Consider the following 27,132-nt stretch of genomic DNA (forward strand, 5'->3'; position numbering starts at 1 on the left):
GCGCCTCCCCGGCTCCCGGGCCCCGGCGGCGGCGAGCGGGCAGGCGGGCGGGCGGGCGAGCACCCTGGCTGGCGGGGCCCGCAGCGCGCCCCGCGTCCCATGGATATAGCAACAGGTCCCGAGTCGCTGGAGAGGTGTTTCCCCCGCGGGCAGACGGACTGCGCCAAGATGTTGGACGGCATCAAGATGGAGGAGCACGCCCTGCGCCCCGGGCCCGCCACTCTGGGGGTGCTGCTAGGTGAGTGCGGGGTCGCCGCGCCCGAGTGATCACGGGCAGGGGACGGGGCCTTGTCCCAGGTGGACACAGGCGTCCAGGCCAATGGATAAAGGAGATGGTTTGCAGGACATGGGGGTGTGGGGGACACAGAGAAGACTCCAGGAGTGATCTTCAGAGGGGCGACAGGCACGCCTAGACAGGCATCCTAAGGGGACAGAGGTATGCAGGGACATCACCCAGGAGGAGGGAGAACAGGACTCGCCAGCCGCCTCCCTCCATCCTCACCGGGCCTCGGTTCTAGAGCTGCCACTCCGGGCAGGAGGTGGGAGGCGGGTGGCAGGGGTGATGGAGGACCCAATAGTCACCTTGGCAGGCTCGGGAATGGCGCCAGGTCACTTGGGAAGGGGGAGCTTTTAAGAAAAAGATGCCCCCTGGGTCACCCAAACCACAGGTTTTGGGGAGATTGGGGACAGAAGACGCCGTGGGGCGTGTCAGCCAGCGAGCGCCTCAGCCTCCCCTCGCCTGTCTGGGTCCCAGCCGGCTCCCCCGCGCCGTGCTCGTTCTCGTATTTATTACCACCAAGCGCCGGATCTCCGGAGAAGGGGAGAGCGCAGCGCCGAACCGAGGCTCGAGGCCCGCGGCCTCTCCGCGCCGGAGTCCGGGGACTGGGACGAACTAGCGGAGGCTGCCCGGCCCCTGGCGCGGCGGCCGGGGGAGCGCAGGCGGCGGGCGGCGCTCCCGGGCTGCCCTCGCCCTTGGCCGGGGCTGCGGGCACCGCTGCAGCCGGGACGCTGGGGCCGTGCTGGTCGGCACTGACGGCCCGGCTCTCGCCCTGTGCGCTGCAGGCTCCGACTGCCCGCATCCCGCCGTCTGCGAGGGCTGCCAGCGGCCCATCTCCGACCGCTTCCTGATGCGAGTCAACGAGTCGTCCTGGCACGAGGAGTGTTTGCAGTGCGCTGCGTGTCAGCAAGCCCTCACCACCAGCTGCTACTTCCGGGATCGGAAACTGTACTGCAAACAAGACTACCAACAGTAAGCCCTCTCGTCCTGCTCCTTCCCCGCCGCCGCCGGCACTCGAGCCCGGCCGCCCCCTGCCAGGCCGGGGCTCCGTCCGCCCTACAGCCGGCTCTGCGCGCCGCTGGGCCCATCCGCTCCGAGGGCTCCGCGGGCTGCGCGTCTCTCCGGCAGGGCCGAACCATCCCATCCCGGCCGACCCTGGTGGCCGGGAGTCTCCGGCAGCCCCTCGTTGCCATCCTTTGTCCGGGAAACCTGCTCTGGGCCACTGAGTCGGGGCGTGGGACAAGGCCGGGGGCCGACTGGGGGATATGATGCCGTGGTCCTGGGACAGGGCCTGGCCCCGCTGAGGCCTGAATTGGGGACCAAGAATTGATTTCCAAACGAAAGCAGCGCTTTAGGGAGCCAGGCCCTGGCGGTGTGCTTCCTCAGCCCAAAGGCGGGCTTTGTGGAGGGGTTGGAATTCCAGGAGCAGGGCGGTGGAGTGGGGGTGGTGCTGGCCTGGGATGCCCCTGTCCTGCCAGGGTCCCTGCTGCACTTTTAGGCTCTGATGCAGAGAAAGGAGTGTCCATTCTCTCCAAAGCGTTCCATGCGGGAATTTTGCACTTTTGATTTTTGTTGGCTGGAGAAGCTGTCTAGGAAGAGGACCTGAAGAAGTGGCAAACCACAGTCTGGGGCTCCCCAAGGGGGTGAGGAACTGACCGAGTCAGCCTTCCCCAGCAGGCCTTCTTTCTTGCAGTGTGTCTGTGTTGGGGAGGGGTGGCTGCCCTGCCCTGGTGTAGCCCAAGCGTCGGAGTCGGGGCCAGAGACGGTGGGGTGAGCCCTACTTGCTGACTTGTTTTGAGCTGAGAGTATGGGTTTGTCTGGCAAGCGGCCCGGGACAGATAAGAGCAGATGCAGGCTTTTTCTTTTGACCCTCTGGGTTTTATGCCTGGTAGTGTGATTGAGAGAAGCAACAGCCGAAAGAGGGGTGTGGGGATCCCCAGGGCAGCATTGTGTAGACAAGTGGGTGCCTGCGAGAACTTTCTAGTGAGGCCCCGAAAACCCTTTCAGATGGGGCTGCAGGGTGGGTAGGCTGCTCAGGCGGTTTGGGGCTTGGAGGGGGCCGTGTGCCCAAGTCTCCGGGAAAAGGCAAGGCTGCGGGTGCCTGGTGGGAAGGGCAGTCTGCTTGCTCTGCCCGGGGATTGTCCCTAAATCCAGGCCCTGGTGGGAAGTGGAGCAGCTGGAGTGTCCCTTCCCCACCTCTCCAACTGCTTGGCTGAGGCCTGGAAATAGAGGGACTGCCGGCCAGAGCCCTCGAGAGGGCAACGGTTCGACTCTGAAAGGCTCTGGCTGAGCCCCATGCTAGCTCCTAACCTGGCTGTTGCTCCCCTGGTCTGGGAACTGTGCAGGAGCTGCATTTTTGCGCCTTGCTCTTCCCGCTGGCTGGGGGCTCTGCGGGCAGGAATCGGGGCCGGTACAGAGAGTCAGCTCTGTTGCTGGTCCCAGAGCCCAGCTGAAGCCTCCCGCTCTCCCCAGAGCACCCTAGATGAGGCACACTCCTGTTGATCAGGTTTGTGCTGTGCCCTGGACTGATAATGATTCTGGTTCCAGGAGAAGGTGAGGCAGCCAGTCAGCTCAGCCACAGGCAGGCAGGAGCAGCCCAGAAGAAGCGGAGAAAGTAGTTTGAGGTCGCTGTGGCTGGGGGCTCTGGGCCGGTCCAGGGAGCGGCCCCTCAGCAGGGCTCACCAGCCTCTAGCCAGAGTCCTGGTCTGCACCCCTGGCCTCCTCTGCCTGCCCCACCTGAGCTCGGCTCTGGCAATGCCATTTCCCACTCAGCTCAGCCACCGGCCTGGACAACTCAACACGTGGGGGCAGAAGGCCCAGGAAGCTGGAAATGGGCCTCCGAGTCATTTGCACAGGTTTTTGATAAAAAAAAATTTTTTTTTACATATTGGAAGACTCTTTCCAACCTTTTGTACATATCTACCGGTTCTCTCCCTCTGCCCCCCAATCGTTTATGGGGCTTCTCTTTAAAACAAGGAGAGGATGCTCCCTGGTTCTTCAGAGCCCAGAACTGTAAGGTCACAAAATTTGAGCTGGGTGTTCATTAGAGCTGAGCGGCCAACCCCATCATTTTACAAAACAATTAAACATTAAATGGTTGCAATTGTTTCGTCGAAAGTATATTTGCTTAAAAAAGAAAAAAGGCACCTAAGAGCTTTTTTTCTTCGCTGCGTGTGGTAGGGGTGTGTTTGCTGGTGAATTTGGGATCAGGGCGCATCTCAGGTCCCGAGTCCGGGAGTCTGGGTCCTGCGGGGTGCAGCCTCCAGGCCGGCATTATTCATACCCCTCTAGGTCCCTCCCCCTCCTTCGCCCCCTCTTTCTTCCAATAAGGCCGGTTAGGTATCTGCGCTAGGCGGGCCGGTTGGGGGCTGAGGAGGGGTTATCAAGACAATCCTGGCGACAGATACCCCGCGGGTCTCGCCTCAGCGTTTCTCTGCGAGAGCCAGCGCAGCGAGGCAGGAAGGGGCCGGGGAAGCGATGTTCTTTGCACGAAAATATATTTCATGACTTATTTTTTGCTTTGAGCACTGCGGATGCATATTTATTACATCTGTATGTAAATGCTTTTCAGACGAGAATCCAGGCAAGTGAGCTCAGAAACGTGCCTTCTCGATCTTGTCGAGTCTGTGCGTCAGCAGGATTGGGAAATTAACAACCCCCGCCCCGTAACTTTTGAAAAATGTGTCCTTGCCCGGCGAGGGGCTGCGGGGCTGGGTCCTTAGAAAAGAGGTTGCTATTTTTATTAAGCGTCTCTTTCTCCTTGAGATTTGTTTTAAAGATCTGGGACACTCAGAAGCGCAACGTTATTCTACGCACCACGGGGGTGATTAATGGACATTCGGGCGCTTTTAATAGCATTAGATAAAACCCACCCGCACGCCCCGGACGCTCGAAGCAGGCCGGGGGCCACGGCATTTGGGGCGTGTTCACGCGTCACTCAAAAAGTCTACTTTTTCTCCGTACGTGGTTTTTGGGGCTCCTTCTGAAAAAAAAATAAGATGAAAGCATTGGATCCTTCTCCTGTGCACGAGGCTCTTGGCACCTCGGCAGCTTGAGCTCCTTCTCGGACCGAAAACCCGGTTAGAAACCGGGAGGAAACGCGGCCTCCAAACGCAAAATCACGAACACCTCTCCTTCCGCCACCGGAGAACACATGAAAAAACAAAATGACAACTTACCGCCCCCCCCCCCCAATTTTTTTTTCTTGGCGGCTAGGCCAAATAGAATTATGTAACTCTCTTTTCTTGCCGTCTGTCGCTCGTCTGGAAAGGGTTTCTATCCCGAGGAGGTGGCGAATTCCTGGAGGAGGCTCCGGAAGGGGGGAGGGTCGGTGGGAGAGTCCAAAAATCTGTCACAAAATGGAGTCTAATCGCTTGTAAGACAGCTCGCAGGTCTCGCGACCCGAGACTCGCGGGTGTGCGAGCGGGAGCGGCGCGCGCGGAGGGATGCGGGGTCCTGCCCGGGCCGCGGTCGCCCTTGCGCGCGGGGAGTGCCCGGGGCGTCGCCGCGTCGCCGCTGCCGCTGTGGAGGTCCAGGGCTCCGCTGAGCCTGCGAGGCTCCCCTCGGGCTCGCCTGCCCAGGTAGGATGCGCCCACCTCGGCAGAAGGGGCCAGCGAGGCTTTGATTGAGTTTCACAAAAAGCCGTCTGAGTCCTGGGGTGCTTTTTTTTTTTTTAAATTTACCCCAGCTGGCTGCGGCTCCAGTGGCTCAGCCCGGCTCTTCCCAGCACATTCCTTTCCTTGGAAGTGTTTACACCGGGAAAGGCCTTCCGGGGAGGCTCACCTCTCTTGGAGCAGCAGCACCAGCGGAGTGCGGGTGTGGCGCAGGGGGAGAGCAAAGTCAGGCTCCAGGCTCCTCTGCTGGCTGCTTCTCCCAGCTTGGGAGGCCTCGCATAGGCCTTACCACAGTGTGCCAGTTACCAGCAGCACCCCCTCCACCAGTGGGCACCCCAGCTGACATGTCCCCCAAGGGACTAATTCAGGGCTGCAGGCACCCCTGCCCACAGCCCCGGGCAGAGGGCCTGTCCTGAGAAGGACCTGCTTGGAAGGAAGAACCAGCCCTTTGCCTTGTCAAAAGGCCTTGGTGGCGCTCTCCCTGGGGATCTCAGGGCTGAAGGGCTCACTCTACCAAACAGAGTTAGGGGACTCTCTAGCTCCTGGGAGGGCACCTCGCCCTTGACCCCCAGAGCGTTGGCTGTGGGGTTAGCTAGGGCTGGCCTGAGGCTGCTGCTGTCTGCTGCTGAGGGGCGGCATTCTTCACAGCTGACTCCTGGCTCACCCGGTATTCCCCAGGCTCCGGGCTGGTATAGGCTAATTTGCTGAATCTTTCTCCAGTAGGGGAAGTGGGCTATGAGGATCTCCTCTGGGGTATGTGACTGGTGACTCTCCGCTCCCTCCCGTCCTGTCCATTGGAGCCAGGCTCAGGACCACACAGCCCTGGCACCTCTTCTGTAAAATGGGGACATACCCACCTGGGGGAAAGTACTTTTAGAAGGATTCCGAGATAGCATGCCCCAAAGGACCTGGCATCTTGCCTGGCATGTTGTTAATACTCTGGAAATTATCATTGTTACTGTTATCACCATCAGCATGGCAAGGAATGCCTTGTCTCCAAGGACACACACCAGACTGCCCATAGGTTCCGTGCCAGAGAGAGCTGCAGCTGGCATGCTAGTTTGCCGTGAGCCTCTCTCTACAGGGAAGATGAGGGCCCGCCCCCTCCCCCCCCCCCCAGGGAAAACCATTCCCTTTGCCTGAGTGGGCACTGGGAGGGTCCTGCCTCCCTCGGGGTGAAAAGAGCTTTAGATTCTGAGACAGACCTGGGTTCATCTCCCAGCCTCGGCGCTCAGCAGCAGCTGTGTGGTCTTAGCCAAATGGCTGATCATCTCTGAGCCCCAGGTTCTCCATCGGCAAACTGGGGGTGATGGTATCATTTCCCAGGCTTGTTGTGAGGATTGCACAGGGCACCTGGTGGGGCTTCAGTGAATGTTCGATACTCTGTGGGATCCAGTAGCCTATCCTGTACTTCCAGAGTGGCAGAAAAACCTCCGATTGTACGGGTGGAGAACAGACGCCAACCACGCTTTATGAGGAAGGGCAGGCAGCACGGTGGCCTGGTGTGCTGGCCTGTTTCTTGGGGGCTGTGGGGGGTGGAGGTTGGTCCAGAGCAAAGATCTTTCCAGTGGGGAACAATTGGAATCTCCAGGGGCTGTAAAGCTTGGAAAAACATACTCAATAATATAATTTCATATTTGGAAAACTGTTCACGCTTATTGTTTTTGTGATTCAAATGACAGAAAAAAAAACCAAACCTCAACCAACATCTCTCAGGCTGAGGGGGAGATTCAGAAGAGAGGGCATGTAGGGGAGAGATCCAGGAATCTGTGTGTTAAGAAGATGAGGTTTAAAAGGTTGAGAAATGCCAGCCCAGGCAGTCAGAAAGATCCTCCAGCCCGGGGAGGTTTTTCGGTCCATGATGGCCTGGCAGTGCTTCCCCGGGGAACTTCCTCTGTTCTGCGGCTGTGAGGTTTTTAAAACAAAAAAGGAAAAAAAAAAAAGAAACCCAGTCCTACTTTGGCATTAGTTAGGTGGAGGAATAGAGAATACTCTCATCGACATGAGTTATAACTTTCAATTTGTTAGACACCACAGGCAAGCCTCAGCTTCAGGGGAGGGAGGAAAAAAGGGATGGTCTGCTGCTCCAGGGAGCCTGGGTGAGCTGTCAGTCAATTGGGTGCAGGAAGACCCAAGGCCTGGGCTCTCTGGCTGACCCCGCCCTCTCCAACCCCCAAATTCTGTGCTGATGGCAGCAGAGAGCAAAACCGAAATTATATATATTTATTGCCACTGCAGTCAGAAGTGGGGAAGCGGTGGTAGGGCGGGGAGGGTAAGGCTGAAAACCATATTTGAAAAAGTTGATTCACGAAGGCAGAGGAAGGAGAGTGGCAGACGTTTGCCATTTCATCGGCCGGCTGGTGTTCTCCATTCATGCCATAAATGTCTCCTGTCATTTGAAGCCAAAAGCAACATGATTTCGTTCCCCGGTGGCCTATAAGGTTTTTCTCTTTTTTTTTTTCCTGCAGTAAATGTTTATTTGTTAATAATATACTTTAAACAGCCTAGCCTTGACCTCAAGTCTCCCCAAGCATCCATCTTCTCTCAGAAAAATCTTGCAAAGTTTGTGTAATTTTGGGGGGGAAGGTGTAACTGACGGGGCAATGAAGGGCCTGTGTTTGCTTTAACTACTGCTGCATCTCAGAGTGGTGGGGCATAAGGGGCCACTGTGCACTGGCAGTGGCAGGTTTCTTGGGTTTCAGGCCCAGCTGACAGCACTTCCTTGCTGCCCTCTACCTTTGCTTGGCCTGATCAGTACAAATAAATTTCTGCCAGGGCCCTTCCTTTGTTTTTCCTGGGGCAATATTGTATCCATTTCTGTTCAGCTTCTTGACTGGCGGCGGCAGGACCTGCCCTGTCGACCCTGGAGCCCTAAAGGGGGTCTGGGGGAATATAGGGGTGGGGGGGGAATATGTGAGTATGTGATAGGAGGGGCACAGGGGGCTTTGTCTCAATTGGGAGCCTGACCCGGGCTGGCCTGGACCCAGTGTGATAGCTGATGGCAGAGCACCTGGCTGGCCCAGGCACTTGCTGAACTGAGCGAAGTGTTGATGAAGGAAAAACCCGGTTCCTGGAGTCTGGTTCCAGAAGAAACAAAGATGTTTGCTTCCTGGCCGGCCCGTGCTTAAGAGGTTTCCCTGGGAACTGAGAGGTGGCTGCCAGCCGGGGAGGGTTCTGAGGGCTGCCCAGAGCAACAGAGGTGCCCACCAGGGCTGGCAGGAGGGAGGAGACCACCAAGCTGCTGGCTAGATGCAGAAAGATGAGTGGGCATGCTGGAACCCAGGACTGCCAGGCAGTCCGCCCCTCCCTAAGTGCCCCCGCTGGGTGCTACAGCAGTGATGACGGGAGAGGAGGAGCAGTGCTGGGTCGGGACAAGCTGGGTGTGACTGCTGTTCCCCCTTCGCCTGCCTCCCGCTTTCCTCCTGGACTCAGTGACTGTTGTCACGTGACTCTCCAATTACCATAGTTACTGGGCTGTGGTGGTGCGGGCACCCGCCCAGGCCTCGAGCTGCCCAAGCCTATGGAGATGGAGAGGACCAAGGTGCTCTGGGGCCCCCTCCTCCAAATGGAGGGCCTCCTGGGTGGGGCGCGTTTTCTCAAAGGAAAGAGCAAGATGGCAATTACAAATCAATGATCCATTGATTGAGACTGTCTCATGCTCCCAGTGACACGGCAAGGGCCTTAAGGGAGGCCAGTGGCTCTTCTTGAGCCTCAGTTTCCTCCTCTGTGAAACAGGGGTGATAATTCTAGCGTCGCAGAATAAAGTGAAACAAACTCAAAGTTGGCAGCCTGCATTGGGCATTCAGTCAATGTATGTTTCCTTCTTGCCTGCTGGGAAGTGAGCAGTTGCCCTGCCTGGCAAGAATGCATTGTCTGCCCTGTGTTGGAGGCCCAGAGGGTACACCCTTCTAAACAGGCCTCCCTGGGGGGGCCCACTCCACCCTCCTGCCCCTCACCTAGGTCTGAGGCCTGTGTTTTGAATTTTTCCCTTGCAAAGAGAATGGGGCAGCTTTGACTGTCAGAACTGGTCCTTGGAGGCGGCAGCCTGTGGATGGGCCCCCATTACTACAGAGGCATGTAGCTCCCGGTTTTTCCCGACTCCTGAGCATGGCCTGTGTAGATGAGCAGAGTCTTACTGACCCCAGACGGGCAGGCCATAGTAGTGCGTCTAGAAGGAAGAGGAACTGGCGTTTCTTGAGTGCCTGCCACATGCACTGACCTTTACAGCTCCAGCTCCATGTATAGGTGAGAAAACCCAGGCAGAGGGCGTTAGCTAACTCCCCCCAGGTCCAGAGCCCCCCAGGTCCAGAGGTACTCTGTAGGCTTATTTTCCCCAGGCACGTCTAACTTCCCAAAGTGGATGGGATCCCTGAGTCCTCATGGCCTGACCTTTCCAAAGCCCCAGATTCCTGCTCTGGACAGTTGTAATTCTCCCAAAGCGCCCAGCCTCGAAGGTGTAGGGGAGTCCGAGGATAGGAAGGGGGGGTCACTTCCCTCTTCACACCAGAACACCCTTGTAGGGCCAGCTCTTGCCAGAGAAGGAAAAAAGGTTAGAATAAGGGCCTTTCTCCAGGTGGGAGAGCTTGCTTGGCTCCCCGGCGCGCGGGTGGGGCAGCTCTCAGGGGTCTCCACCCGCGCCCTCCTCTAGGCCCACCTCACGAGGGTGCCTGCTCCTCGTTTTCCTTTCCCGGGGCAGCACGGTGCACGGGCTCCTCCGCTCCTGGCCGAGCCGCGGGCGCCAGCGGCGGTTGATGAATTTCGGTGTCACCAGGGGTTTACCCCGGATTTGGGAACCGCGCGCTCTAATACGCGCACACGGTCCTGCTCTTTCTAAAGCGCAGCCCTTTCACCCAGCGGCTGATTTATGAAGGAATCCGATCCTGGGACGGGCTAGGCTGGAGTCCGGAGCCCCGGGCCCCCCGTGGCAGCCTTCAGGCTCCCTCACGTTTCAGGGGCCCTTGACGGCTCCAGGCGCGCTCCTGGGCTGGACTCGGGGCGCCCTGCAGGGTGGGGCCTCCCACGGCCCAAGTCCTCTCAGAGCCACTTAAACCCGCTGGAAGGGAGCGAGGCTGGCGGAGAGAGTTCGCATTTTCCTTCGGAATTGAGCAAAGTCCTCGCCCCTCCCCAAGTCCTCCCGCCGACCCCCTTGGACAGGCCCCAAAGCAGCGAGTTCGGGAGGTTTGTTTATCGAGGGAACAGAAAATTGAAAAAAGAGTCTAAGACCTTTTTCCCCGCCTGAGAAATGTGCAAAGTCCCTCAGCTCCTGGAGGCGGCGAGGCAGCCCGAGAGCCGAGTTCCCGGCGCGGCCGACCCCGGCCCCCTCCCTCCTGCGCCCCAGCCGCAGCGCCGCGGGAGGGCCGGCTTTTTTCAGATTTGGTTTGCAGGGGGGAAATGTGGTCGTATCAATCCACAAATATTTACTCTTAACAGACTTGTATCTGTGGAGATTTCGAACAAAGACAGTTTAGGGGGATTACAAAAACCCTAAACCCCGTTTTTCTCCCGGTCTTGGTGCTTTAAATGCCAATTACAGGCGAGCCATATCCAACAGCAACGGGGGGGAGGCCGCAGGGTCGGGGAGGGGTTGGGGGGGCGAATCCAGCCATTAAATGTAACTTTTCATTATGAAAAGGATTTCGCCGGTTTTATCTTCTAATAAGATTATGTCACGAACTCAAGTACCTAGGATGGTGCTGAGTGACAGGGCTCTGTCGTTTAATCAGAGGCTGCACCGCTCCAACCGCGGGGCCCTTTGTCCGACAGAGTGAACGACGGAAACTTGCCGTCCTAATCCCCTTATTCATGTCAAGCAGAGAAAAGAAGCGGAGCACCTTACAACCGTGTCCCCTCCACCCCTTCCGAGGGCGGCGGGAGGAGGGGGCCCCGTCACCCCCTGGCGCCTTTCGTTTCTGAGCGCACTTGGGTCTCCTGAGTCCGCCATGCGTTGCAGCAGGGGAAGGGGTACCCTTGCGAGAGCCTCAATGGTCAGCTTCTGGAAAATGGGGTCAACGACCCCACGGCCAGAGGTTACTGGTTGAGGGGAATTTTTGCCTCCACTGACAGAGAGCACGGCCCCGCTCTGTCCCCTCTTCCTAGGAAAGGTGCCACCATCCCCGTTAAAGCGGGATTGACAAGATGCGAGTGGCCGCATGGAGATGCGGGCCTGCGCTTCTGGGGGGGGGGGGGGGGGGATTTCGTTGGATCCTGGGACTGAGGTTGCCACGTTCGTACTCCTGCGAGTCTCCGGGGTTGACCATTCCCGCTGCTTGCTCAGCCCCTTTCTTCCGAGGGCGAATTCCTTTGTTCGACCCCCGCGGAAACCCCGCTACTCCACTGGACTGGTGGCGCCTTTATTCTCACCACCGCCGCCCCTCGTCCCACAGTTTGCAGATCTTTCTTGCGGCGCCCCAGCCGCACAGACCCAGCCGGGCCCGCCGACTGGCCCCTGGACGCCGCCGCCGCCTTGCCCGAGCCCGGCCGCCTGCTTGGACGTCTAGAACTGCGGCGCGCACAGCGGGCGCCGCGGGCGCGGACTTCAGCCGCCGGCGTTCCTCCGGGCGCAGTGGGAAGCCGCGGGTGGCGGTGAAGCAGCCGCATGCGCACGCGGTTCCGGGTCGCTGCACCGGCTGAAAAAACCAAAAGCAAAACCAACACCCAGCAAATGAAACCCGCGCGCCCTTGGGGCTCCGTTCTGCACCCCTCCAGAGAACCAGGCCGGCCACCTCCCGGCTGGCTTCTCGGGTCTTAGAGCGAAGGCTTCAGACTCAACAGAGCTGGAGCGGGGGGGGGGGGGCCTTCGGAGGAATTTGTCTGTAATATACCCGGCTCTGTGGTCTCCTTTTAAAGCTCTTGGGCTGTGCTCCGGGGCAGCCTCCTTGGGGACCCCTGTGCGCTCTCGGAGCGCTCTGGAGACGCCTGGCTGCACGCAGTCTCCTCCCTCTCGAGCCCAGGCTCCCAGCGAGCGCGGGGAGGATCGGGCTGAGAGCAGGGTGTCACCTCGTAAAAGCGACAGGCAAGGGCTGTTTTATGGGGAGGGAGAAGAGGCAGGAAGTGATGCTTCCATCTCTGGCTGCCCTGGGACGGAGAACCCCGATGGAGGGAGCCTTATTTGGGCGGGGGACTACCAGGGGGACAGGGCAGGGTCAGAGACAGTCGGGCCCGCAGCCATTAAGCGTGGGACGGGGACAGGCTGGAGCTGGGGAAGGGGACCAACAGACGGGGAAGCCGGAGCTCACCTCCCCGCCGGTCCTCTCCTGGAGCCCCCTCTGCAATCCCGGGCTCAGCCAGCAGCTCCGGCCCTTCCTCCCAGGCCAGGGGCGGGGGAGAGACTTTCTCCCTCGAAACACTTGATACCAACTTTGTTTTTTTGGCAAGAAAAGTAAGCCTTGTTTGGAAAAGGGGGGAGGTGGTCGGGTGAGCGAGGGAAGGAGCAAGCCAGCGGCAGAGCAAACTTTGCGGATTGGGTTTCAGCGCCTCCGCCCCACCCCCAGCCCCGCGGCGGTGATTTGTGTGCGGGGGTCTGTGACCCTGGGAGGCATCAAACGGCCCGCGGGAACCAGCCGAGTTCAGAGGGACAGTGGGCAGAGGGGCGGCCTAAGACAACGCAGATGGTTCATATCAGGCCGGCCCGGCCGAGCCCTGGGCTCGCAGCCTCTGCCCGCCGCCGGCCCGGTCTCCTCGGCGGCAGGGGAGAGGCCTGGGGTCTTCGGCGGGAGACCTGAGCGGTAACAGGGGGCCAGGAACGCAGCCGTCAGTCGATGCCCAGTCAGCCCCAGCGGCAAGGAGGACGGTGGCCACCGACAGAGGTCCTCCACCAGATGGTCCTGATCCCATCCGGCTCAGGAGGAGCCTGACCCTCCTTGTCTGCCCAGAGTAGCCTCTGAGCATTGACTGGTCCGGAAAGGAGACCCGCCAACCTCTGCCCAGCGGCCAGACTTTGCCCCTCCCCTGCCCTGCAGGCAGCCGGGGCTCATCCGGGTCATAGTGCCCCTCCCCCCCCACCCTTGGTCACCTTCTTCTCTCAGGGAGGTCCCCTGCCCTCCTCCTGCCTGCTGTGATGGGTTGGGGAAGCCCCCACCTGCCTCTGACTTTGTGTCATTCATTCATTCCTTCATTCATCCATTCTTCCACTGTGGTAGAATGCCCTTCCCCTGGCTGCCCACTGGAGGCCTTCTGTCTGGCCTGGGCTAACTCGGAAGGACTCCTCTCCATCCTCTCTCCTAGCCCCAAGGAAAAGCTAAAGAGGTTTGCCCAGACCTTGGCTTACCCAGAGTCTTGCTTAGGGGTTGGGGCCCTGCTGGGCCTGGTGGGATGGGCACTTGCCCACGCCAGCCTGGCCTCTGAGCGGCTGCCCCTCTCCCCAGAGCTGGAGCTGGGCTGTGGGCTGTGGGCTGTGGACACCAGCTGGAGTCTCCCTGCCCGGGTCTCAGGGGCCTGGCTTTGTCCGTGGCTTCTGAGAAGCCTCTCTAGTGACCACAGCGAGGACGCAGCTGGGCCACATCCTCCGCCTGAACCTTGGGCTGCTTTAGAATGTCCCATCTGAAGGGCTCCTCAAGGTCCTTGTAGAAATGGGAAAACTGAGGCCCAGGTGGGGCCAGGACGCACCCAAAAGCTCAGTCGGTCATAGCAGAACAGAAGCAGAAACCCCAATCTGCCCACTGCTAGCTTAGGGATCTATGTGGCCACTCCACAGTTCTTTCTAGAACCCTCTCCCAGACTCTGGCTTTACACTGGCCTGGTCTGTCCTCCCCGGGCTGAGGTCAGTGGGAGGAAGGTCCTTGGATCCTGGTTCCTGAGACAGGGTGCCAGGCTTGCCTCCATGATGAAGTGATTTTGAGAGCTTCCTGGATAGCATGGAGACACGTGGGTTTTGGAATTTTATTTTCTAAATTGGGACATTAAGGGACAAGAGCCAGGTGACAGTGCCACATCCCACCATCCCTCTGTCCTTCTAGTGTCTGACTCCCGGACACCCTGGACTTGGCCTTTCCTCTCTACAGCGGGTCACAGGGAGGCCAGCAGCCTGGCGAGGGCCACAGAGGGTCCATGGGCTGCCGGGACCACTCGGGGCTCTGTCTCCCAGGGTCCTTGCCTCGGGGGAGCAGCCGGCTGGGTCATCTGTACACGGAAGACGCATCTGTCCTCCACATGTTGGAGGCCGAGCAGAGGACATGTGGTTTGGGACGTGTTATCTTAATCGTATTTATTAGCCAATCCAGAAATAAAAAAAGAATTTGATATTGTTACGATTTGGAAAAGATCCCCAAATCTACACAGCGACAGATGAGCAGAGGCCGTCAGCCACAGCCAGGTTTCTTTCAACTGGGATCAGGACACGGTTTGGAAGTCCTTTGGGTTGTGCGATGGGATCTCTATGCTGTGAAACAACACTTACTGCTTTCATTTTCCCAAGCAGAGATCTGAAGCAAAATTAATTACCCCGCCTTGACTGATAGTCGTTCTGTTGGAGTATGGTTCTAATCCTTATTAACATTCTCTAAAGTCAGGCATGAAATATGACTTTTACACCACACTCTTTGGCATATGTTTTTCTTTTCCAGGATATTTTTCAGGCTATCTCCGAGCCTCGCTGCTGTTCATTATTTTTGCCATAGGTCTAGAGTTGCCAACCCGAAGCCAGTGCCGCACAGAGCACAGCCAGGGACTGGGGGTGGGAATGACACATCTCTGCTCACTACGCAAATTGCTTCTGATTATTGAGCTTTGAATGTTTTCCTCCATCCTGTTTTTATTAAAAACTCCAGCGTATTTACGCTTGATGGTGTCTTCAATTAGGTGAAAGAAAAAAAGCAGGGGGTTCCCCTTTCTATAGCAGTATGTAGAGAAAATAGTTGTTATGACCGCAAAATTACTGCCCAAGCCTGGTTCTAGTAAAGCTGGCCCTGCTTGGACAAGCCCAGCAGGCTGGGAGCTTTTTTTCTACGTGTTCCAGCTGCTGGGCAAACAGACCATGGAGGAAGCTCACAGAAGCCTCCGTTCTGCAGGGGACTTGGGGCGCCTCTCAGGAGCTAACGCTTCCCAAGTCTGTGAGCTGCAGAAGGGGGCCTGGCTGCGGGGGGCTTGCTGGCTGGCAGGGCAGGCCCAGAGAGCACGTCACAGCAGCAGCAACAACAATAATAATCACAGCTGAGGTTTGTTGAGTGCTTGTGGTCAGCACTTCACAGTTCTTTAAAGGTGCTATGGCATGGGTGCTATTATTATTTTCATTTTCAGGTAAGACAACCGAGGCACAGAGAATCTGAGTAACTTGCCCAAGGTCACACAGCAAGGAAGTGGAACTGGGATTGGACTTCTGTCAGGAGAAAACTTTCAGTGATCCTTTGGGAGGGTAGATCCTGGCCCCTTGCTGGGTTCGGTGCCCCAGTGGTGGCCTGGCACCAGAGCTCAATGGTGTTTGTTGAAAGAATGCCTAATAATTGACGGCAGTGTTCCCTGTGCACTACCTGTGGTAAAGGTTTGATGGGGATTAGCTCAGTGAATGTTCTCACTGCCCTGGGGCAGGCATTGTTATTATTATCATTTCCCATTTTGCAACATTGAAGCTTGACCTGAGAGATGCAGTGGTTTCCCCAAGGTCACAGAGTTTCAGACAGCAAGGGTAAGAGCTACCACCTACTGGGCAGAGGTTAGGTCTAGGCTCGGGGCTAAGCCCTTGGCCCCCCAGATCTTGGTGAGAGGTCCTAAAAGCTCTGTTGTCTACCCAGGTTTCCAGGTAAGAGAACTGGGGCTCAGAGAGGTGAGGCTGCACACCCAGGGTCACACAGCCATGGGGGAGCTGCACCAGGCTGGATTATTCTCTTGACCACTTCTCAGCTTCAGGGGGCCTGGGGTTGGGGAAGCGCTCGGACCAAGCCTTCTTGGTGGGTCTCGCTTGGGCCGCACAATTCTCCTGGCAGTGGGTGGGACCTTTTTCAGTACTGAAAGGAGAGGTGTGTCTGTGACCTGCCTCATGCCAAGTGGGCATTGCCCCATCCTAGCCTCACTTTACAGATGGGGAAAGCAGGCACAGAGAGCTTCAGTGGCTTGGATTGGGTCACACAGCTAGTGAGAACACTTGGGGTCCTGGCCATTTGGGGTGGTGTTTCTCCGAGAGATACCGAATCATCGTCTTCAGCAGCAGCATTATCAGTATCACGCGCGACGTCCCTGAATGCCTTCTGAGCGCTTTGCAAATACACAGTGATGGCAGGGAGGTCCAGAGAGGGAACAGAGATTTTCCCAGGATTCCACCGCAATGTATAGCCGGCGGGGGTGTGGCCTCCTGCCCTGGTGGGGGACAGAGGAGCAGGCCCACCCCGTGCATGAGAGCTGGGCAGCCCTTACAGGCCGCCTTCACCTGGCCCTGCCTTCCGGGCACAGGCTGCTGGTACGGCAGCTCATACAACAGCTCGGGGCAGGCGCTGTCTGCCCTTTGAAGGGGACAGCCGCCTGAGTGCGTCACTTTGAACTGCAAAGGGGCCTGTGGCGAGGGCTCGGCCCCCTCCCACGTGCCCCCGCCTGCCCAACCCTCAGCGTCTGGTTCCAGTCGGTGGGCCTGGAGCCAGAGGGGCGGGTAGGACGGCGGCCCCCCTGTGGGATGTCAGCCTGATAAGTGAGCTGCGGCAGACCCCTGGAGGAGGATGGAGCTGGCCGCCCACTGGTCCCCTCGTCCCACATGGCGAGAGTTCAGGCCAGTCACCGAGGTGCCATCCTCCCACAGACATCCCCTTGTGGCTGCAGAGAAACATCTTCCCAAACGTCAAAGATTTAAATTAAAATAACAGTAATGATAGTAATAAGAATAACTTGTAAAAGGAAACGTCTTGCCCTGGGGCACTGGGAGTATCATGGACTTACATGTGTGCTCGGCTGGATGCGTGCCCGTGGCAGGAACTCAGCAGGGCTATCAGGTAAGAGACTGGCGTCTGGGCAGCTCATTACCTGGAACCCAGTTAGAGGCCTTTGAGTTGCTCAGCTGGGTCCTGGCCAAGCTGGGCCAGGATGGGGCAGGCCTGCCCTGCCCTCGGAGAGCTCCCCGGCTGAGCAGGTGGGGTGGGCGTGGGGGCAGAGTTAAGCAGAAATCATGCCAGCACAGTCCCTATGCTTGGAAATGTTGGCCTCTTCTCTGATTTTGTGGCCTCAGAACTGATTCCATGGGAGGCTGAGAACTTCACCAGATTCTTAGCAATGTAGACAGAGGAAAGATGCCAGTGCTTTGGAACCTCAGAGTTCAGAGTTTGATCTCGGCTCGGCCACTTACTGGCTGTGTGACCTTGGGTTAGATGCTTTCCCTCTCTGTGAGAAGCAAACACCTGCCTCAGGGTAATGATGAGATTTAAAGGAGAAAGCGGTTGCAGTGTCCTCATGTTAGATGTGTGGCTCTTGCTTATACTTTTACAGCTGTGCCCATAGTCCTTTGTTTTGGGCCTGAGCAGACGTCTGGACTCCACGCTCAGCCTCTTTCTAGCTGTGTGACCCTTGGCAAGTTCCTCAACCTCTCTGAGCCTCTGTTCCCTCACTGGTAAAATGGGGGTAATCACAGAGCCTAGCTTCTAGGGTTGCTGTGAGTATTAAGTGAGATGATGTGTGCAAAGAGCCATGCCCGTAAATGTGAGCTATGTTTGTTAGTGGGAAGGACTGCAGGCAGGGGTCTGGTTTATAACATAAAGGAGCGAGAGTCTGTGCGCTGGGTTCCCCTGGACAGGTGGCTGTGAGACGGGAGGCTGGAGCTGAGGAGGATTTGGGGAGGACACTCCAGGTAGGGGACACTGGTAGCAGGAAGATTAGGGCTTCCATTAGTGGGCTGAGAAAAGTGGGCTGGGACAGTGAGTCTGGCTGGAGGGGCTGCCGAGGGCTGCTGGGCCCCTGGGCTGCAGAGGTGAGCGGGCCGACAGCTGTGCTGTGGGGCTTGGGTTTTTTCCTGTGGGCAGCAGGGAGCCATTGCAGATTATTGGACAGGGGAGTGACAGGCCTGGAGAGGCGCTTTATGGAGATGACGCTGGCAGCTGTGCATGGGGCTGGAGGCTGGCAGGAGGGGCCGCTGCCGCCTTGTAGGTGTTGGAGGGGAGGGCAGTGGAGAGGACAGGAGAGGGGGCAGGTGTGATCCGACTTTAGGAGGCAGCTGTAAGGGGTGAGGGCAAAGGGAGACTCAAAGACGCCTAGGGTTTGGAGCTGGGGTGACTGGAACCCCAGGCCCTGAGTGCTCTCGGCTGGTCCCAGCAAGGATGACCCACGTGGCTGGGTCCTTGACGGGTCCAGCTTCACGGACATGTGCCCTGTGTAGTCCCACGGGGCCCCCCACTCAGAAGGGCTCTGTGCTTGCTTTAATGCTGTGCCATCGCCCTCTTGAAATTCCTAATACTTTTTGAACACGTACCCTGCGTTTTCATTTTGCACTGGGCCCTGCAAATTAAGAAGCCGGTCCTAGTCTCTGAGTCTCAGGCTCTGGGCCCTTGGAATGGAGGCCTGGGGGGGGCTTGAGCTAGAACCAGCCCTGCCGGTATTGAGGAAATCTCCTTGCTCCGGTGGCCTGAGACTTGTTCCCAAATGGCTTCCTCCTCCTGGCTCTCAGCTGGGCCTTCTTGGCCTTCCTGGGTCAGGCGCCACCCCCTTTTCTCATCCTCTGTGCTCAGCCCCCAGCTCTCTTGCTGTTCCCCACACATCTCAGATGCTTGTCCCCATCTAGGTCTTGCTCAGGCTGTAGCAGTTGTGTGGGATATGTCCTCTGGCCTCCATCATCCTATCTTCTTCTGCAAAAGTCCTCGTCCTCTTAAGGCCTGGCACAAGAGTCACCAGTTTCGTGAAGTCTGGCTTTATACTCTGCCCCGCCTCCCCAGGCTTGGGTCTGTCTTTCAGCTCTTGTTAAACGTGCAGATTCCTAGGTCTATGGGGGGACGTAAACTCTCCGAGTGAAGCCTATGAATCTGCATTCCTAGCTGGGCCGGGGGGATGTGTGCACTGAGGGCTGCGAACCTCTGCCCAGGGTACCCTAAGCCTGGCCCAGGTATGCGGTGTCTGTGTGCTGAGTGAATCAATGAGCTGTGGTCGTCTGTCCATCCTGATGCACATTGCCTGGCAGGGAGTGGCACCGGGGGGGGGGGGGGGTGGCTGACTGGATGGCTGGTGGGATAGCGCAAGTGTGGAGCTGGAGGATGGTTGGGAGGACGCCTGGCCCATCCTGGGGATTCTAGTTAGGCTAGGGTTCTTCCCCTTTGCCTGAAACTTCAGGATGTGGGGGCCAGAATGGGGAACGGGAGGGCAAAATTGGTACCCTCTAGGAGGCAGGAGGCGGGCAGAGGTCATGGGGTCCATCAGCATCCTCTCTCCAGCTTTCCTCCCCCCCGCTCCTAAAGGGCTACCTGCTCCCAATGCAGCTGTCTCTGCACACAGTTGTAGCAGCACGATGAAGCAAAGGGTTTTATTTTTTATTTCTAAAGCCTTTACACTGTGTAGGCACTGAGTTAAGGACTTGCATTATCTCGTTAAACCCTTACAAGTCTATGAGGTAGAATCTGTTGTTATTCCCATTTCAGAGATGTGGAAACTGAGGCACAGAAAGGGGAAGTCAGCTGTCCAAGGTCACACAGTTTAGCTCAACCACTCCACCAGCTGGCCTCTGAGATGCCTTATCCCCGCTGTGGCTCCTGCTTGTGATGTCCCAGGGAGCACCTGGCGCATGTGGGTGCTCAGTGAGTATTTGAGGAAGGTGGGGGTGGGGGGGAGACGGAAGCCCAGCCTCCCCGTCTCAGGTGAGCAGGATCCTCACAGCCTCGTATGCCTGGATGCGCAACGGGCAGAGGAGGTCAAAGAAGCAGCTGACTCTGGCGGGATGGGCTGTGAGGGGCATCCAGAGAGCTCCGTGGCGCGGCACTGAGACCGGGAAAGCCTCCTTGCCCAGGAACGATGGGCTGGTCTCCAAAGATGGCATCCCACGTCCTATGGGCATTCCAGAACCACGTGTGAAGCCCCCTGCACGGCAGGCCCTGTGTGGGCCCTGAGCCCTGAGGAGCAAGAGGGGTGTAGGCCTTGCCCTTGGGAAGCTGATGATCTGGGGGGCAGACAGCAAGGAGGAGACCCAGCCAGAGAAACCCCGGGGTGCTGAGCGGGGTGGGGTCCAGCCAAGGAGAGACAGATGCCAGGAGCAGGCCCAGCACATAGTAGGTCTCTGGGATCCTCATGAATTTCACTTGCCCACCTAGTGCAGCAGCGCCTGTTAGCCAGCACCAGAGTGCTGGCTCTGGGCCCTCCCTAAGGCCACGTCTGTGAGCTGCTGTCTCAGATGGGTCCCTTGACCTCTCTGAGCCTGTTTCCTTATCCGTAAAATGGGTGCAAGTGCTCCAGGTCACTGGAAGGATTAAGAATAGAAGGATGAGAAGCACTTTGCACAAAGCTCATTACTCAAACAAAAATAGAGAGTTCCAGGAAAAGAAATGTTTCCTTTACAGCTATTGTTATTGCAGTGGTCATTATTATTTTTGTTACTAATAAGAATTCTAACAGAACAAACCACAGGAAGGCCAGTCGACCCTGTCTGGGCCCTCCAGAGCCCAACTTGGCCCCTTTTCTTGCCTCCCATGTCCTACCTCCTGGGGGCCAGCCCCTATCTCCACCTGCCACCCCCAGCCCCTGCTCGGGGAGCAAGGAACACAGGTGATTCAGCTGGTCCAGACCTTGCTGGAGCTCCAGCCTCACAGGGGACAGAACCAGGGAAAGGCAGGGACCAGGAGGATAGTCCTGTGGATGGAGGGCTGTGAGAGAGGGGGCTGCTTAGGAAGGGGACCTGGAGGCATGGGCGATGCGTGCTGCCTGGGGAGGTGGGGGAGCTCTGGCCAAGCAGGGGACATTTGGATGGCACTGGGAAGGGCAAGGAGGAGGGCTTTCCAGGTGCAGGGAATGGTGTGGGCCAAGGCCCGGAGACATGGAAGACGGTGGCCTGTTAGGAGGAACACAGTGTCCCCTCCCTCCCCTCCTCTTCCCACTCTGTCCCTGGCTGTCCTCTGCTCAGGCCAGGGCCGTGCAGCAGATTTGATTCAAAGTCCTAGCATCTGCCACATGCCAGGCTCTGGCTGATCTTGTCACGGGCACCCCGTGAAGCCCCAGGACATGCCTGAGAGGTAGGTGTGACTCTCGTTCCCCTGTCACAGAAGAGGAGACCGAGGCTCAGAAGTCGGATGCAGCTTGCCCAAGGCCACACCGCTGCATCCCCGCCAGGTCTGACTCCAGCCCTGCCCGGTCCCTCCTGCTCCTCTTCCAGACCTGGCACTGCCCACGCACCATCGTCTCACACTGGGAGCAGGCAGGGCCACCGTGGCTCAGACAGACCAGGGGGTGGACTGTGGGGCTTGGGGAGATTGGGAGCAGACACAGGGAGGGGGTGGAAGAAAGAAGTTTTGGAAAACCCAGTTGCAGTTGGAGGAGATGCTGTGGTGAGGGCACTCGGCCACACTACTGATTCTCTATGTGACTGATGACACAATGCAGTCACACCCATGACCTGGGAGGTTCGGAGGAATAAGTGTGTGTTTCAGAGCCTGGAGGTCCCGATCTTGGTTCCCTCCCTTTCTCCCATTTAACCTCAGTTTCTTCCCCTATAAATTGGGCAATCTAGAAACCCAAATCAGGATTTTCAGCAATGAAGAAATGGGAGCTGCTATTTTATAAATTATTATTATCTTTATTAAAGTCTCACAAAATTGCAACTGAGGACACTGGAGCTCAGAGAGGTTAAGTGGCTGCTCTGAGGTCACCCAGCTGAGAAGGGGGTTGTTTGGACTCGGGCTGCTGTGACTAGCATGAGGGCTGCCCCTCTTCGTGCTGTGGGCTTCTGCCTCCCAGGGGAAAGGAGGGGAGAGCCTGAGGCCCGATTTAAACCCAGACCCTGGGGGTTGCTAGCCCTTCAGTGGGGGACAGTGGGAAGGCATCCTGCTCCTATAGCCTAGGAACGGGCACGGGGGGTGACAGAGTGACAGCCACTTCCTGCAGAAGGGCAGCCTGATGGCCTGGGGTTCTCTGGGCATCCTTCATGCCAGCACTGTCCCCTGATGAACCTTTCAACCTTGGTCTTTCTGCAGGCCTTGGTATCACACGGGAGCTTATACCCGACCTGGGGCTTCCTCCCCCTTTTCTGGTGTTTACAGCCAGGCTACTGTCTGCCTCAGCCAAGCTACTGAGGACCCAAGTCAGACACAACCCTGTGCCCAGAGAGCTCACGGTCCAGTAGGACCGAGAGGCACGTCCCTGGCAGTAGCTGTGATGGAGGAAGCAGGGGGCATTGTGGCCCCAGGGGACAGGACTCCTTTCCGAGACTGGGGGTCGTGGAGGAGGGCTTCCTGGAGGAAGAGCTGTCCACGCTGCCGGCAGAGAGAGATCCAGGTAGAGAGAGGAGGGGAGTGGCTTTTGGGCAGAGGGAACAGCACACCCAAGGGCCTGGAGGTGGGCCCTGGTGGGGGTGTGGGGTCTTTTCTCCAGCGGCTGCTGGAAGCCGTGGGCGATTCTAAGCAGAGAGATGTCATGGTCAGACGTGAGCATGGGATTCTCTCTGACTGCTGTGTGGATAACAGGGGGAGCAGGGCGAGGCCAGAGAGGAAGCTGTGGACGTGGGGAGGGGGCGCTGCCCATAGTGTTCAGATGTGCACACCTGAGTGCACATGGCTGTAAGTACAGGTGTGCATGGGTGTCTGTGTGGGTACAACCTGAGCTCCGTGCAGGCCTGGCTGGTGGTGGGGACTCAGTATGTGTGGGACACGTGTCAGTGGGTACCAGGCATTGGTGTCTATGTGTGCATGCATCACACATCTGTGTGAGCCCATCAGTGATGGTGGTGTGTGTCCCCGTGTGTCTCCAAGGGTATTAGTGTGTGTGTGCACATGACAGATTGTGAGATGACAGCCCTCTGTCAGCCGTGCTGCCCAGGAGAGGCCCAGGAAGCCTGGGGCAAGAGGGCAGAGAGCTGCTAGCCTCGGCTGGACCAGCCCAACCTGGCATAGATACTGGCCGGTCTGGACACGCTGTCCCCAGCCAGAGGCTGCCGGGCCACCTCTGCGTGGCTTTAGCACCGCACTGTCCATCAGGGGGCTACCCCTGCTGTCAGACATCCCGGACAGTTCCATTGCTGCAGTACCTGCCCGGCTTACTGCGGCTGAGCGGATGGCAGGCGGGTGGCGGGTGGCGGGTAGCGGGCAGCGCTCTGGAACAGGCAGCATCTGGAGAGGCAGGCTCAGCATCTCCTGGGGGACGTGGCTTACTCTCCCACATTCAAATGCCAGTGCAGACATCACTGGGGCGGGCGGTAGGGAGGGACAGCGCCTGTGTCTGTGTGCGTGTGTGTCCCTGTGTGTGCTACTGTGCGCCTGGGCAGGCTGCACTGCTGGTGTGTCTGCACGTCATCCTCTGTGCCTGCATGCCAGCGTGTCAGTGAGCTTGGGTTTCATGGTGCACACGCGTGTTTGTACCTATCTCCCTGTATCCGTGTGTGTCAGCGTGGGAGGGCGTGCTGCGTGTGTTTCTCAGCATGTGTATGGACATGAGTAATTCCATGGTGTGTGGTGTGTGTGCGAGTCTGTCTTGGGGACGCTGTGTGTGTGAGGGTGTTGGCCATTGTGGGCTGATACTGCCAGCCACGAGGAGGGTGTACACACGTGTCCAGGGAGGGCACTGCGTGTGTATGTTTGGACACGGGGCTTGGGTGTGACGGGGGAGCAGCAGATGGCCCCACCTGGCCTGTGACGTCCGTGGCCACGGCTCCAGGTTTGGGCAGGAACTTCCTCTCCCCTTTATCCTGGTGGGGTGGGCGGAGGGTGGGCTGTGATGATGGATGACTGCTCTGGGGCTGGGCAGCAGGGGCAGGAGGCACCCTCCCCACTCCCTCTCGAGGTGGAAACAGTCGGCAGCCCCTCCGGGCCCCTCCCCTCCCCTCCCCACTCCTCCTCTTCCTCCTCTCTCTCTTCTCAGGTGCTGGGCCCAGGCTTAGCTTCAAGGCCAAGGTGTGGACACCCAGGACACCCTCCCCCAAGTCGGACCCGGACTCTGGGAAGAGACAGACACTCCCCTTTCCTCTTCTGTGGCCCCGACTTGGGTCCACTTTGGGCCTGTGGTCAAGGAGCCTTATCAGCTTGCCCAGGCTGGGGTCTCAGGGCCTGGAAGTGCCCGGAGAGGGGTCAGGACAGCACAGTGCCAAGACAGGGGCAGGGTCCTGGAAGCCCCCAGCTCAGGCAAGCCCCTGCTGGTGTCCCTGGGTCCGGTGGGTCAGGACAAGTGTGCTTTAGTGGGTGTGCCCAGACGGTGTGTCCTCACAGGTGTTCCCCAGCTCGTGGGCCCCAACAGGTGTGCCCTGACAGGTGTGCCCTGACTGAGTGTCTCTGGGAGGAGCATAGGGGAGTGGCTGGGCCTCTAGGGCTCCCACAGGTTCTCTGCCGCCTCAGCACCCACCCCCAGCCCAGAGGCCAGTACCCTCCCGCCACTGCGGCTGCCCTGCCTGCGGCCCTGCCTCCCCGGGGAGCTGACCCCGACCCCACCCGGCCCCCTATGTCCCAGCTCAGGGGCTCACAAAGGGACGAGAGGGAAGAGAAAAATCGCACAGATTTGTCTTGTCTCGGGCTGACAGTGGAGCGAGTGATTGCCAGGCCCGCTTGGCAGTTTTTAATCATTTTATCTCTGTTCTCGGCTCTCCGGGGAGACAGCCAGTGCTTAGCAGTCTGCTCAGAAAGACCTCGGGGCGCGTGGCGCAGCGGCGGCTCCGAGCTCCCATTATTAGCTGTGCTCTTCGGAGCGCGCTCCGATCTCTCCCAGGGGAGACGGTGAAAAATTAACACGGGCCGGCGGCGCGGGCGCCGATGTAACTGTAATTACTCCATTGATATTCCTCACACAATAGCGCTGTCATCAGTCATTTACATAAACTTTCTCTCCGCAAAGACGGGCGGAGGTGCCTAATCCTATTGGGCGCTTCCACCGCATGCATTATACATGGCAGTGGGGCTCCTAGGTGAGGAGGGGGAGGCCGGGAGGGAGGAGGCTGATGGAGGGGGCCGGCCAGCTCCTAGGTGAGGAGAGGAGGGGAAAGACAGTTGAGGGGGAGAAGTGGAGAGGACAAGAAGGAGCTGGGAGAGAAGAGGAAGGGAGAGATCACTGGAAAAGAGAAACAGGAGGGAACAGAAAGGAGCTAAGGGGAAAGGAAGGCCAACTGGGTGGGGCAGGGGCCAGAGCCAGAAGCCACCCCCAGAGGGCGGTCCCCATGCACTGGAGCCCAGTGGGGCTGGGGTCCCGCTCTGCCTGAGGAAGGTTCACCTGAATCTTGCCCCTCCATCATCTGTCTGCTGTCCTGGGCAGGTGAACCTGGTCCCCCAGGGGCTCCAGCAAAGCCTTGTCCCTCCTTTGGGGACCATCCCCCACCCCCTTACCCACCGGAGAGCCGGACCCCAAGCCCCGCTGGGCATCTGGGCTCCGGCTGCAGGCTCTTGAGCTGCTAAGGAGTTAAAACCTCCCTGAAAATTACCCCTGTAATGACCTAATTACAGACTTTGGGGCCACCTACTCCAGCATGAGCACTCATAACAGCCTCCAACGATCATAATCCTGATGGAGCCCCCCCATTGCCACCACCCTCGCCTGACCCCCTCCCCTGGTCCTGCTTGTGCAAGCTGTCATGACTGGGAGGCGGGCAGAGGCAAGGGACTGAGCCCCCAGCTGGGCAGGGAAGGGCTCAGGATGGGACCAAGGGGAGAGGCCCGGGATAGTCAAATTTCCGTTGCTGAATATTTAATGAAGCCTGTGCGGTTTATTTGGTGGGCCTGTCGATTTTTATTCTTCTGTCAATAGCTTCTCATATGTGGGGCCGTGATGATCTTTAGCAGGGCCTCTCCAGGGACGGCTGCCACTAAATGCAATTATGGATTTTATACCTCAATGTGTTTGATATTTCCACTGATCTAATTTGCAGCCTGGTAGTTTATTGTTTGGCATTTTAATGGCGTTCAAATGCTATGGGAAATTTGATTTCTTTTTATAATTCCTCCTTAACACAGTTAATGCAAGTGGCGGGATGGCCCAGATTTTAGAACCCAATGTATAGAAAGAAGAAGAGGGGAAAAAAGACTGCACCCTTGTATGTATTTAAGGATGTGTCCGTTGAAGGGAGCTCTCCCTTTGAGTCCTGGGGCCCAGGTGCCTGCCTGCCTGCCTCCGGATTGGGGATCCCTGATGGCTGGTGTAGGGAGCTGGAGCTGAGCTGTATGGGAGCTGATGGTGGTACCCAGGGTCAGGCAGACGGGCCAGCAGGCAGCCCTTTGCTCCCACTGTCCTGAGCCCTGTGGCCTGTAGGCCTTGTCACAAGGATGGCTTTCAGGCCACTGCCCTGTCCAGTTTTGAGCAGCTGCAGCATCAAGAAGACCAGCCCTCCCACTGCCTCCAGTTTTGGTGGCCTGCATCTGAGGGCAGGGGCTACATCTGTCCTGGGTCTTTGAGACTGGAGGTGACTCAGTGACACGCCTGTCATCTGTGTGACAAGTCCTTGTGGGGCCTCAGCCACATTCACCAAATGTGTTCACTCCCAAGTCCCAGGTCAGGGATGTCCCCACCTCTGCCCCTGCCTGCACCTCTCCTGCCCTTCCTGGCCCCCTTGGGAGGGCTAAGCATGGGGGCATGGCCAGGGAGGCCCTGGGCTCCTGAAGGCTGTGCTGGTCCTTTTCTAGGCTGGCCTAGAGCAGAAAGGATGCTGAAGTCCACAGAGCAAGGCGGGGTGCCCCACCTCCTTGGGGCAGCTCCCCCAAGCTCCCTTCTTTACTGACAGAGAGTCCACTGGCTGGGCAGCCGAACAGGAGTGACCTTCTGCCCTTGGTAGCAGGGGGAGGTCACGGGGACATTGGGAGGGCCTACTCTTGGGAGCTGCCTGCCCATGGCAGGACAGCTTGGGCCAAACTATCAGCAATTGTTCTGGATTTTCTAAAACATCTTTTGGAGAAAAGGACTCCAGAAGGACTCAGGAAACTCTTCCATGTGGCCTGCCTGGAAGTGAGCAGGGAAAATGGTACAAGGCAGGTAGACCAGGTCCTTCTGTCCTGGTCCCTTCCAGGGCTCCACAGGGCAGAGGGCTGGGCAGGCTGCAGAGCCTGGCACAGGGCATGAGGAGGGAGTGCATCCTCAGGCCCTCCAGGGAGGGTCTGTCCTGGCTCCCTGTGGCCTGCAGACCCCAAGTTCTGGTTGGAACTTCTTCTTTCCTGGAGCACAGGGGAGTCTGGAGTTCAGGAC

General features: G+C 58.2%; 1 protein-coding gene across 2 annotated transcripts in view; it reads left to right on the forward strand.

The window, feature by feature from the left end:
- The first annotated feature begins 99 nt into the window (after positions 1 to 99).
- The window catches only part of LMX1B (LIM homeobox transcription factor 1 beta), a 77,974-nt gene continuing 50,941 nt past the window's right edge, over positions 100 to 27,132 (forward strand). For both annotated transcript variants that reach the window (XM_046684158.1, XM_046684168.1), the window contains exons 1-2: positions 100 to 238; positions 1,063 to 1,249. In XM_046684158.1, coding sequence (XP_046540114.1) covers positions 100 to 238; positions 1,063 to 1,249 — 326 coding nt within the window. The remainder of the gene's footprint in view (positions 239 to 1,062; positions 1,250 to 27,132) is intronic.

This window comes from Equus quagga, chromosome 1 (genome assembly GCF_021613505.1).
Source record: "Equus quagga isolate Etosha38 chromosome 1, UCLA_HA_Equagga_1.0, whole genome shotgun sequence".
NCBI lineage: Eukaryota > Metazoa > Chordata > Mammalia > Perissodactyla > Equidae > Equus > Equus quagga.